This window comes from Schistocerca gregaria, chromosome 3, assembly GCF_023897955.1.
Source record: "Schistocerca gregaria isolate iqSchGreg1 chromosome 3, iqSchGreg1.2, whole genome shotgun sequence".
Classification (NCBI taxonomy): domain Eukaryota; kingdom Metazoa; phylum Arthropoda; class Insecta; order Orthoptera; family Acrididae; genus Schistocerca; species Schistocerca gregaria.
The window spans coordinates 367,893,591-367,907,531 of record NC_064922.1 but is presented as its reverse complement, the minus strand read 5'-3'; the positions used below and the strand labels follow the sequence as shown (position 1 = coordinate 367,907,531).

The following is a 13,941-nucleotide window of genomic DNA, read 5'->3' as shown; positions in this document are numbered from 1 at the left end:
AGATGGACCCACATGACTTGCTAGTGACAAATGGTGGTCCATTCGTAGTGACCCTGCCAGATGAAGGTGTAATGAAGCATATCAGTATTGTGGACCGCCCATTGATGTGCTCAGGTGGATTAGAAGGATATCTTTCCTCTATTTCCTGAATTGGTTTTGCAGTACTGTACTGTAATTACATCAGTCGTACTGACATTGTTGAGTTCATGCATTTTTGTTACCACTCAGTGTATTTTTTCTACACTACAGTTAACAGTCCTAAAATTGATATACAAAGTACTTAAAATATTGGAAAGGCAACCAATCACCTATTGTGTGCCGATGCTTGGGGCACACTAACACATAACAGAAAGTAGCAATCACAATAGTTTTCAACCACTAGCTCTTTTACTAGCAGTAGTATACACATTCACACACACAACCACACAGACACTCAAATCCATGCTTCCTGTGCTCTATGCATTGATCTGATTGAGAAGGGTGGTTGCCTTCCATTTGTTTTACATATAGCACCATCCAGAAATTTCTGTTATTGTTATATACAAAGTACCTTTATATGTAGTTAATAGTGACATAGTTCAGCTTATATTTTGCATACACATCCTTTATTTGTCTGATTTCAGAAACAGATTTACCTTCTGCTTTTTCCTGCTTTTTCTAAATTCCAACCAGTTGTAGATCATAGAAACAGATTAGTTGTGATTTAGTTATTTTATGTGATGGTATACATTTAAGTAAAAAGTGTATGGTATTCCAGAAAGTATCATAATTTTGTTATCAAAATCATACTCTTGCAGTCTAGTGACATACATTTATTGCCATGCATTTACTTTCAGAGTGGTGGGGAAGATGAAATCCGTGGTCCAAGGGAACAGGGCACACTTGTGAAGGCTGCGATTGATGTAACAAAGGCTGTTTCGCAGTTTATGAGTGCTGTTATCCAGGTGGGAAAATCAGTCAATATATTGGTATGAAAGACAGTAAAGTTAGTTGGTTAGTTTCATGCTCCATGGATCATATGCACAATAATCTTATGTGGACCAAGTGTTAAAGTGTCAAATAGGCAACAATAATGTTATTGACAGCAATTATTTTAATTTATTTTCATTCAGTATCACTCTGTATAAATCTGTTTTTCTTTTTTTATGCTGATGGGATCGCTTTCACTGCAACTGGAAATGACATAGAGGACCTACAGAAACAAATCAAACACAACCTAAGAATTTCCATTATCTGGTTTAAAGACAATGGATTAACTGTAAATCAGAATAAATGTGAAAATCTAATCTGTAATTTATACAGTACTAACATTAGTTGTATGTCTGTTATACTTGTGGGTGTAAGCTTAGAATCACATTCTTATAATGTAAACTGAGAGCAAATATGAGTACAAACTTGATGCTTAGCTCCTATTATACATTTTTTCATAGCCACGTAACATACTGCATACTGCTTTGGGGTGGCTCCACTGAAAAAAAAAAGAGTTTTTATGTGGCAAAAGGGTGTAGCAGGTGTTTCCAGAAACAACATAGCCTGTAGGTCACCTTTTAAGACACTGATTGTTGTGACAGTCCTATCATTACTTGTACTTAGCTGCCTAGTCCACCCAATAGAGAGCCAAGAGAGCTACAAATTAAGGCATTAATTGCATTATCATAATACATAGCAAAAAGAAATTATCAACCAGCTGTTTGCTAGACTGAGCAAGACATGCAATAGTTATATATACCTTGAAGTTAAATTGTTCAGGGCACTACCACTAGAAGCACACACTACCTCATTAAAATTTTTTATAAATGTTATACAAATGGGGCTTAAAAAGAAGGGTTTTTGTCAGAGAGGAAGACTTTGATTGTGTGAAAGAAGAACTTAAAATTTAACTTATACTCATTTTAAGTTAGCAAGAAAATCTGTATGATTTAACTGTTAAATTTAATACCATATGATATTATTATATGCCTGAATATTATTAATTTAATATGTACAAATTATTGACATCAGCAGCATGCAGAGTGCTCACAGATTAAAAATAAATAAATAAAAATATTGTAGAAGTATAGGGATGCATGTGAAAATAGATGTTATTTCCTATTTGAAAGAACAAGCAGTACACAGCAATGGAGGAGACTCATTTTCAGCTGGTACAAATTAGTTTCAAAGTAAGATATATGGATACACAAATAAACAGTCAAATGTGAATGGTATTTAACAACTCTGTATCTATGAAGTAAATGAATCAATTAGAACATTTTACTGAAAAACATAAATACAGCTTGAAAGGGTGTATAATCATGTCTCCATTGATATGACATTGATATACTACAGAGTGACCTTATGTAATTGATAAAACTACATTTAATTTCTTAAGAAATGAAAAACTTTTAAGTTGTAATAGGTTGCCAGTAAAGAGATTCTATGATAAGAGTCTCTTTTAACACAAGTGTATTAGAGAATTTCTTGCTGAGTGTGGATTGTGCTTATATGGTGAGGGAGTAGTAAGATAAAGAAAAGAAAGGAAACTTACCTGATGCGCAGTTTGATGGATCAAGAGAGAATCTAATTAACCCAATTCTATCTTTCATGTTCTGTTATATTGTAAACTGCGACTGCGTAAAACAAAGTAAAATGCAGGATGCAATCATTCCACTTACATTAATACACTATAGTCGTAACCATAAATACTTAGTTCCAAAACTCAGTAGCATACAAAATAACCAAAGGATTCTACAATTGAAAATAACTAGTAATACATAAGGCAAAAGAAATAAAGAGCATTACTGGTACAGAAATCGTTAGTTTACTTAATGTGCAATGTTATTGCATTGTGTATTATTAATGGCGAGAATGAAATTTTAGCATGGGTTTTATTGATTTTTACTGCTGTTTAGGGAATGGTAAAGTTAGGTTGTCAATATGACTTTAAAGGCTTCATGAAGAATTGACTGCGTTGTTAATATTCTCAGATTGGATGGTCTAGAGACGTCAAGATATATTGAAGCATTTGGACAGCTTTAAAGTGTTACACTTCATACATGCGAGATGTTACTTTGTTTCTGAGTGGAAATGGATTCTTTTCATATCACGAACTATATTGTGAACCATTCTTGTCAAAAGCCAAACAGTGACTTAAAAATAATTCATTTGCAATTACTTTTCTTTTTTATCTTCCCACACTGATTAAAGATTTAATCTGAGGGCTAACAATGCATTTCCTTTTTGGACAACTGTTAACGACCCTCATCAAGCAATAGTCACCTTGACCCACTGATTATCATATATATTAAACAGAGAAAAAGTTTCTGTCGGCTATCCAAACATAGAAATTTAACTGTGAAAGCATGAATTTTGATAATCATGATGGTCTTTTAATTCATGGTTAGTTCGCATAGTGTTGTAAATATGGCCACCTTTGCTGTGACTGTGATTCAATGCTTCCTCATGCCAGATGACTGATAACACACCATATAACTCCCAGCTTTTGAAAGCTCTAAAAAAAATTTCACCTGTACTATTTTTGAGTGGCAGTAATACAGTTTTCTTTCTGTTAAAATATAAATTTGCATTCATCTTAATGTGGATTTACTTTTCTTAGACTTTTTCATACATTGTGAGCGGGTACATTTAACATAAAAATATTTTGTGCTATTTGTATATGTAGTTAATTCTTTGGTTGTTAAGATTATCTGATCTTAAAAAAAAAAAAAAAAAAAAAAAAAAAAAAAATACATGATGAATATAATAGAGGGAAACATTCCACATTGGAAATATATATCTAAAAAGAAAGTTGATGTGACTTGCCAAACAAAAGCGCTGGCTGGTTGATAGATACACAAACATACACACAAAATTCAAGCTTTCGCAACCAGCGGTTGCTTCTTCAGTAAAGAGGGAAGGAGAGGGAAAGACGAAAGGATGTGGATTTGAAGGGAGAGGGTAAGGAGTCATTCCAATCCCGGGAGCGGAAATACTTACCTTAAGGGGAAAAAAGGACAGGTATACACTCGCACACACACACATATCCATCCGCACATACACAGACACAAGCAGACAAGCAGACATTAAAAAAAAATACAGACACAAATAATGTAAACCACTTGTTTATTACAAGTCTAAAGTAATGAGTTAGCAGATTTGATTGTGAATTTTCTGCCATATTAAGTGGAAGAAATATTTGATTTAAACAACTCTTAATTACCATTACTGTTTGTAAAATTAATCTCGTAATGTTACAGGGTGCAACTCGTTCTTTCCAGTCATTCTTCAGGAGTGGCACAAATCTACTGAGCCAGTATTTTAGCCTGGGTTCAGCACAAGCAGGAAACTTCCAGTTACGGTAAATGAAAATGTGACTACTTATAGCTGATAATTCTTATAATCAGTGTTTCTCATATCTCTTCAACTTAAAAATGTTTCCAATTTGTCCAATCATTAATTTAATGACTATTAGTGTTCATTCATGAAAGACAGCACATTTCTCTAAGCCTATGGACTAAAATTTCTCCCTTGTCCCGCTTGATATTTTTGTGTAATCAATTTCTCTTCACTTTCTACTCCCATGAGTTGATGAAAAACTCACCTTATGCACTTGGCAAATTATAACTGAAGAACTGTGGACTGAGGTGGATTTGGTATATCTTTAATTTTAATAAGTAGAAAACTTATACAAATTCTCTCAACAACAACTTACACTTGGAGACAGTGGCCAGGTGTGCAAGAGCTGTTGTGTGAACGTGTGCGAGTTTTCTACTTCTGAAGAAGGGTTCTGTTAGAAAATTGTAATATTAATAGCAGTCTTTTTCATTGTATCTGACTGCAGTTCATTGTATTCTCTATGTGGTGATTTGCAAATTATCGTTTCCATGTTGTTATTCCCTCGTGCACATTCCATTGCCTAATTTTGATAAGACGTGTAAATGTCTTCTTTAAATGGCATATGAAGTCACATTTAGAAGTGGATTGGGTAAGTTTTGATAAGTAACATATATTGCTGGGAAGAAATTTATTCACTGAAACAAGAATAACACGAAATATATGGGAAATAGTTTCCGTTATATGGAAATCTCATTGGTGTGATATAAAGGAACTGATTTTTATCTGTAGTAGAGATTGATTGTGAAACACTTGTATGGCACTTAAAAACAATTCAAGTGTGTGGGTCCAGGGTGTACAAATGATCACAAGCCATTCTGACCCTTGAGTGAGTGTTATAGGACTGCTGAAAATAGGCAGTATGAACTGCATAAAGATACTACTTCCTACCCTCCCCGAAATATGGCTAATTAATTTCATAAATCAGTTTTAAGTGAGTGAACCAGAAACATCATATGGTGAACCCTCTCATGAAATCGTAACAGAAAGATATTACCCAGAAAAGATGGAGACATGCAGAAGGGTAACAACTGGACTAAATTACAGCTATGCAAAAAGTTGGACAGCAAACACTTGGCTGCAAAGGATAGACCACAATCTACAAGAGAATGATAGCAAGTTGAAATTATAAAGGACGAAGAAAAAGAGAAATACTATGAAGAGAAATTTTCTAAGGCAGTAATCACCAAGCCACATAGATAGAGTACAGTTCAGTTGTCAAGGACTAAAATACTGTAAGAAAGGGAATATGAGCTTCCTTCAAATGAAAACTGGTCAGTGCATATACCTTTGCCTTACATGCAAGGTGGCACCACGTAACTGCAGGTATGGTGGTGCCTTCTATTGGTAAAGATACTGATGCGTGCATACTGTTTGATGTGGTGCCAGTGTGGTTTCACGCCAAAGAGAAGGTGGTCACACAAGTTGTTGTCCACTACAGAACATGCAAGTGAGTAAAGCAGGAACAACGAGGAGTGATTTAATTTTTGGAGGTGGAGGGAGTTGGGGGCCATGAAATGTTTCGATAGAATGAAGGCTGTGTATGGTGAGTATAGTCTGAGTTGTTCAAGTGTTGTGGAATGGCACACACAGTTCCTTGAGGGGTACGAGTCACTGGAAGACAAGGCTCATTGTGTCGTCACACCGAAAATGGTTGCGGAAGTGAATCCTTTAGTCTTGGACAACTGCACAATCACAGTAGATGAGATCCATTGGTTACTGGGTATTAGCATGGGCACCACCCATACCATAATGCATCAACAATTGAACTTTCGAAAAATTAGTGTGCAGTGGGTTCCCCACCAACTGACCACCGAACAGGACAATACTCGAATGGCGCTGTCTTTGGTCATCTGCAACTTTATCATGAGGAGGAATAAGGCTTTCTGTCATGTATTGTCACTGGTGATGAAACATGTTGTCACCATTTTGAACCAGAAAGCAAGTGTCAGAGCAAGCAGTGGAAACATGCAACTTCACCACCTCCAAAGAAATCAAAGGCCATGCACACCAGTTCTGGTAAGCTCATGATACCCTTCTTTTTTACTACAAGGGACCACTGCTTGTTGAGTTCCTGGAACAGGGAACCACCATCAATTCCCAGCCTTAGCAAGTCACTTTACAGGACCTTAGATGAGTCATCAAGTCAAAATGCAGAGGCATGTTGTCCAATGGTTTTATTCTCCTGCAAGGTAATGCCTGCCCACACACACATGGCCATTGCGGTGAAGATGACATTGCAGCAGTTTTGGTGGGAAATGCTGGAACATCCACCATACAGTTCTGACCTTCCACCGTGTGACTTTCATGTGTTTGGACCTCTAAAACAAGCTATTCGCAGACATCAATTCACAACAGATGATGAAGTGTGTGGGTGGGTCCAGGCCTGGATCTGACAGCAGCCCACTAACTTCTTCAAGGATGGAATCGACAGGCTAGTGTTGCAATGGGATAAATGTGCCAACAGTTTTGGCGACCATTTTCGAGTATGTGCACTGTGAATAACTACATTTTTGAGTTAGTAAAATCATTACGTTATTTTGCACTAATGAACGGGTTTTATTTGAGTGCTCCTTATAATTCAGGCTGGAGAGGCCACCATAGATGCTGAAAAACCAGATGAGAAAAATTTGTGGGCATGTAATCGAAGACGCTAGCTTCAAATACAACAGTAGAAAAGAGGTAACTTAAAACTGTAAAATAGCGAATTGTTTTGAAATGAAATCAACTTGAAATGCAGTGAATCAGAACCAAAACTGATGAATCATTTATGAAACTACAGGGTTTGAGAGGGTATGTGATGTTAGTGTAGTGATTACAAATTAAAGTTGGATTTACAAAGTACTTGGCGGTATGAGCCCACTGATCATTATGATGTTTTACCACCTCTGGCCTGGGTGTATGCTCTGATTCGATTAGGAGGAGTGTCATAAAGCTGTTCTATCCTCTCCTGAGGCAAGTTGGTCCGTAACTGCTGTTGTAACTGGTCCTTGATATCCTGTATATGGGCATAAGGATGGAGCTGATGTCTGAGCTGGTTCCACACATTTTATTGGAAACAGATCTTTGGATCATGCTGGCCACTGGAGTACCTTTGCATCATGCAGACAGTTCACTGATACATATGCCATGTAAGGATGAACACTGTTCTGTTGAAAAATGGCAATACAATTCTGTTGCATGAGAGGTAACATATGAAGTCATGGCATGTCCTTGATGTAGCATTGTGCCACTAGAGTTCCCTCAGTCACTACCAGCCATGACCTGAAGTCATACCTAATGACTCCATACACCAGGATGTCAGTAGTAACATCACTCTGCCTCTTCAAAACACTGGAAGAATCGGACCTCTCCCTAGGTTACACTATTCATCAGCACTTCTTGCTTTCCAATCATAGCATCACACCAAACACAGCTGCTTGTCTTGTGGTGTGAACAGTAGCATATTCGTGGGACAATAATCCACTAGTCCAGTTGCTGCTAGCCTTTGACCAATGGTGTGGCGGTCAGACACAGTTTACAGGAACCTTGACGACAAGTATGCTTGCCCTTCATGCTCCTATTCAGTGCAACATCAGGTCACTGTTACATATGAGTGCTCCTCAAATCTGTATGTTGCATTATTTGACAAGTCAACCAAATGGAGATCCACAATGAGGCCTATTTCAGACTCTGCCAAGTGCTGGTAACACTGCCTCACACAATATTAGGCATCTCTGTGTCCTTCACAGTTATCACTCAACATCTGATGCTATTCTTGCCTGTTCTACATAGCCTACCAAGTCTGGTAACACAAAACATGAGCAATTAATGAACTCTGATGGCCATTCTACCTGTTGCAAAGAATTACAGCTCTAATCATTTATCTAACTGGCAGTGTTGTGTATATGTAAAATGTTGCACAGGCATCTAACTGTATCGTCTGGGTGTTTCATGTTTTTTGTCAGGCAGTGTATATGAAGAAACTGGAAAATCTATGTTTATAGAAGAGTAGATTCTGAGTACATAAAAATGAAAGGTAATTTGAGGAAAACAAAAGATAGTAAAGGGCTTAAAGTATTGGGGCTTATGGGAAGCTTATGTTACATGCGAAATTAAGGGTACATAGATATTAGATATGATAAAATCTGCATTAATAGAAATATGTCATACAACATGATAGAAAAGAAAGAGAAGGCTGATGTGGAAGAAGTAGATGCTGTTGCTCTTTCACAATTAATTTCAGAACCCCTATACAGTTGAGTCAGAGAAAAGCATCTTCCAAAATAGCCATGCATGCAGTATGTTGTCAAACAAATGTTTTACTCAAGGACAGGTCCTTACTGCATAATTAACTGGAAGTTCTTGAATATTTATTTGAGAAGGTTAACTCTGAACAGATCCATTTATTGACATTTTACAACAAGCACTCTGATGCACACCACCTCCATTTCTGATGTTTTGGCCACATGGCTTCCAGTCATCGCTGCAGTTAACCAAAGACTATATGTGTAGGCAGCAGTGCATGCATCTGGACTTTATATTGACTGGCAGTCAGAAGAGCTGCGTGGTCACCGATATTAAAACAATCATACTTTAACCCCTTGATCGGACTGTCCCTTGTGCCGCTATCTGTTCCCGCCTGTGTAATTATTCCCATGCCTCACAGTGCTTTCTTGGAGCGTGGCATAATGTGACATGTTTTGATGCATTTTCCTGAAATCAAGTGATTGTTGTTTTTGTAAGTTGTTGACAATTTGAAGCTTTGGCAACTGGAACATTGTTATGAAAATAAGTACGTTACAGATGATTTATTTTGACTGTTACATGAAGGTTTTAGCTGAAGGAGCAAATACCTGCACAATACTTTCCAGATAATAGATGTTTCAAGATTTTTTTCCTCAATTAATACATTTCAAAATTGGGTTTCTGATGCATGCTTTGTAGGATTGTGAACAAAGAATAGAAATCTCAATTGTTATTTGCTACCCATCTGTTCACTTATGGTCATTGTTTCTGTGTAACCAATGCGAACTTACAAACTGTTCAGCATATTTATTTGTCTCATTAATTACTATAATTAACAATCTATCATTGAAAATGAATGTGAAAATACTAAGTGGACACTTGCAGCTGGTGTAAAACTCTAAATACACTTTGTAGAACATCCTGAATGTCTCCAGCTGTGGGCCCAAGCAGTGTTGATGGAGCACACAGTGCAGCACTGCCAGGCAGGCTGAACTCAGTTTGTTAACCACAGCTGAGGGGTTAATACTGGCTATTAAAGAACTTGAAAATATACCATTTTGTTACAAAGTCTGTTGCAATTTAAAACTATTCAGTGTATTCAATCAACTTAGTTGTGAATTTTGCACTGTCTGTGTACATATCACTATAGGACTTGAGTTGTCATCCTTTAATGAAAATCTCCAAGTATTTGTAATTAAATGTTCACCACAAATGTTCAGTTATTTATTTATTTTGACTGTATATTTTCAATGGGATCAAAAATAGGATCAGTACTGTAGGTAAAGCACATACAGTGGTGGTTTTGTTTGGTTTCTGTAGATTTATCTTCTACATTACTTACTTTTGTTAAGAAAAGTTCGGTTAACATGAGTAGATGGGTGTAGGAGCCACTGTTCAGTCACTAGACAGGGAGGTTTACTTAGAGAAATGAAAAAGTATGGTGGTACCAAGTGAAACTTACATTTTAATTTGGCATTTGATGTTTTAAGTGGAAGTTTTCTCCCACTCATATGGAGTGAATATCTAAGAGGCATTATGGTGAAAGTGCTGTAAGTGTAAATATTTAGAGTAGCTGACTTCAGTGAGTATGTAAACTGCTGTATTTCTTTAAGTTTTAAAAAGTTGAAGTTAAGAAGTAGTTTTATTTATTTATCTCTTGTTTCGGTGATCCATGTTGTGGAACTATCACAGGATATGGAATGTGTCAATTTTACAAGCTTTTGGCCAGAATTTATGGTAATACATAAAACAAAACAAAAACAGTAAACAGTAATTTAGGTCCCACTACAAAAAATATATTTTAGAGATAGATAGAGATTACAAAACAAAAAACAGTAAACAGTAACTTAGGTCCCACTACAAAAAATACATTTTAGAGATAGATAAAGATTACAAAATAATAAGTGTTACAGAGAAATAAATATTGCAAAATGTATGTTTACAATAAAAATATTTGGTATTACAAATACAAATTTGTGCATACATTTGCAATTTACAATACAAGAAATGTTAAACTCTGTAGTTCAGGAACTCTTCTGTTGTATAAAATGATCCCTGCAATAGGAACTGCCTTAAGGTTTTTTTAAACATCTACCAAACACTTAATTCTTGAAGGGTGGGCATTAAAAATCTTACAGTCACTCAAATGGACTCCTTTTTGCACCATACTTAGATTTGGTTGTTCATGGTGGATATCATGTTTCCTTCTAGTAAGATGACTGTGAAATGCAGTATTCAGCTTAAAGATGGATTTTTCTTTCCTTATGAAGCATATAAATGAGAATATATATTCCGCAGTGGATGTAAGTATTTCAAGCTTCTCAAAAAGATTCCTGCATATGGCTCTAGGATGGATTCCACACATGATCCTTATGGCTCTTTTTTTGTACACACAATACTTTTTTAGCCAGTGTCTGATTTCCCCAAAATATAATTCCAAATGCCATAATTGCATGAAAGTAACCATAATACGCTGACTTCATGGTTTCCATATTTCTATAAGAAGAAACAATGTGCAATGCGTATGTTGCTGAACTTAGTCTTTTGGATAGATCCACGATGTGGTTTGACCAATTAGTTTGATATCAATATGCAAGCCTAGGTATTTTGAGGAATCTAGCCTGGTTATTGTCTGCTCACCTATTTGTATTACTATTTCCTCATTTTTGGATGTTTTGTGGAACTGAATGTAGTTTGTTTTACAGTAATTTAAAGAAAGACCATTAATGTTGAACAAGTTCAACATTTCATTTAAAACCTTATTTGATGTTACCTCAAGTTTATCTACTGAATTACCAATAAGTAGTGTAGTGTCATCAGCGAAAATAGAAGATGATGTTGAGATTTAGCAGCTAGTTAATACCTCTTGATAAACATATGCAACCACAGTCATCAGGTTAGTAATCCAATTCACTGGCTTATGTAACATCAACCTGAAAGTCATATTGATGCAGTATTGTGTTTAATCTTTAGACTCACAATGTACTGTCAGCAAATATAAGTTTCCAGTTTCATTTGTTGATGGTGATTTAGTGAGGAAATTTTGTTTTATTGTCTGTACATCAGCCACTACCTCTGTGCTGACTGCTTTCATTTAATGGGGCTAGCCTCTGGCACATACATTAATTATTATAATTTATGTCTGTTTCTCTCAGCTATCATTTTATATTATTTTTGTCAGTTTTATCCAAGTTCACTTACTTTATACTTGGTAGAAATAACCATTTCCTCACAGATGAGTTTGTATTGATTGTTGGATCATATAAAATGTCTTTGGGGCATACACATTTCACTTCCCATTCTGTGCAATTTGTAAAACTACATAATTCTGAACTGTAACATGTACAGATAATACTTTTGGAAATTCTGACAGAATTCTTCAGTTTTCCAATATTTATGTGAATGTTAAATTTTTGTTAGCTGTCATTGGCAATATTCGCAATATTATTTCTGATATCAGTGTTGCAGTGTATCTCGTGGTTGGAGTGTGATCCCCTTATTGTGAAAAAGCACAATAAATGGAGAAGTATATGAACAATTTTTACATTATTGTGTACTGCTTATAGAAGAGCAATAATTTGAAAAGATGATTATTTGTTTTGGCATGACGTCGCATCCTGTGATAAAGCAGCAATTGTGAGGCAATGGTTTGTGGACAGTAACATTCCTAAAATGGACTGGTCTGCTCAGAGTCCTGGCCTGAACCCAATGGAATTCCTTTAAGATGAGCTATAACATTGACTTCGCTCCAGACACCAATGTCCAATATCACCACCTACTCATAGTTTGGTTGTTGAAGAATTAGGGGCTGCCATTCCTCCATACTCATACAGAAACTTCACTAAGAGTGTCCGCAGCAGTGTTAAAGCTGTCATAAGGGTGAAAGGTATGCTACTTATAGGTGCCCAAATACTTTTGATCAAGGAGTGTATATGTGTTTTTGTGTGTCAGGCTCTGAAGAAAAATATGGAATGAAAAACTAAGCTACAGTATTCAGTCACTTATTTTAGCAAGTGTCCACTGCTCAATGGTTCTGCAAAGTGAATTTTCTTCACATATTATTTACACATTCAGTAATTTATATTTTGTTCAAAAATTTACATTATTAATATCTTCATTTTAAACTTCTGATTGTGTGGGATATCCAAGTCTCATGGTTGTAAGAGACCCATGCAGCCATGCCTAATACCTAAATTTTGCTTTACTTTCCTCACTGTGTTGAACATTCACATAATTACACTAACATAAGTTGTACATGTTTTAAGCATTTTGTACAAATTAGAAAGCATACCTCTTATGTTCATTTCTACATGCAATGCAAACAATGGACTTTGGTTTTTCTATTTCAGGTGAAACAATGGAAAGAATACATGAAGAATCATATGACAACTTGCAATACTAATATCTCAGGATGGAAGTACCAAATTCAGGGAATAACCAATTTAATTAATATGCTACATTTGTGATTTGTGGCATTCAATTTGGTAAAGAAGTTCCTTATTTTATACCCCAGTCTATTCTGTGTACTTCAGTCATATGAGAGTATCTCATTTGAGGAAGCTAGTGAAAAGGTACAGAAAGGCTGTGCAAGGACAAATAACTTCATAAAAGCTTGTCAACAACAGCTGACTTAGATCCTAGTGTGTATTTTGTTTTGGGTTTGTATGAATCTTTTTCAACTGAGACAAATCAGCACCTGAAAGATTCACAGCATTTAAAGTCCTTATTTTGTTCAAGCATGATGCATCTTGCGAACCCAAAATTAAATGCATAAAACTGAACTCCAGTGTTAGATGACTGTTCATAAGGATCACTTGTCTACTGGAGTAATAGCATAATTTGTTGTCATTAATGAAAAGCAAAAATCATTTTATTTCCACTAACAGATGACCACCCTTTTATGTGTAACAGCTTTAACTGTCCTTCGCTTAAGATGGAATTTCTGCTTGATGTGATTTTGATTAACAGTGTGTAAAATGACATCTGGTATAGTTGTAAATATTACACTATCTTTGTTTTAATTTTTGTTCTGTAAATATATTTGGGTCTCATACCACCTATGATCCTGTGTAATGAGGTACTGTACATGCTCTTGGTTCGATAACGTTATTATCACAGTCTGAAAGTCATATTACTGTTTCTTTTCAAGTGAGTGGTCAGAAATGAAATTTACGTTCTAGAATCTTTTATCTCCATACTTTTTTAATTTGTGGATGTGAATTTCCTTTAAAGCAGCAGCTTGACTCAGTTTTGTATTATGAAACTGCCACAGTAGTTTTCCAGTTCAGAGAAAGTACAAAGTGCTTGTAATAATTTTTTTATATGAGACTTAGTATAATGCTGCCA

The 13,941-nt window shown here is 35.7% G+C and overlaps 1 protein-coding gene across 11 annotated transcripts in view; it reads left to right on the top strand.

Annotated features, from left to right (window-relative positions):
- LOC126354916 (mucin-17-like) overlaps positions 1-13,699 on the top strand; it is a 518,430-nt gene extending 504,731 nt beyond the window's left edge. For all 11 annotated transcript variants that reach the window (XM_050004997.1, XM_050004993.1, XM_050004988.1 and 8 more), the window contains 3 exons: positions 837-944; positions 4,233-4,333; positions 12,945-13,699. In XM_050004997.1, coding sequence (XP_049860954.1) covers positions 837-944; positions 4,233-4,333; positions 12,945-12,948 — 213 coding nt within the window. In that variant the 3' untranslated portion in view covers positions 12,949-13,699. The remainder of the gene's footprint in view (positions 1-836; positions 945-4,232; positions 4,334-12,944) is intronic.
- The last annotated feature ends 242 nt before the right edge of the window (positions 13,700-13,941 follow it).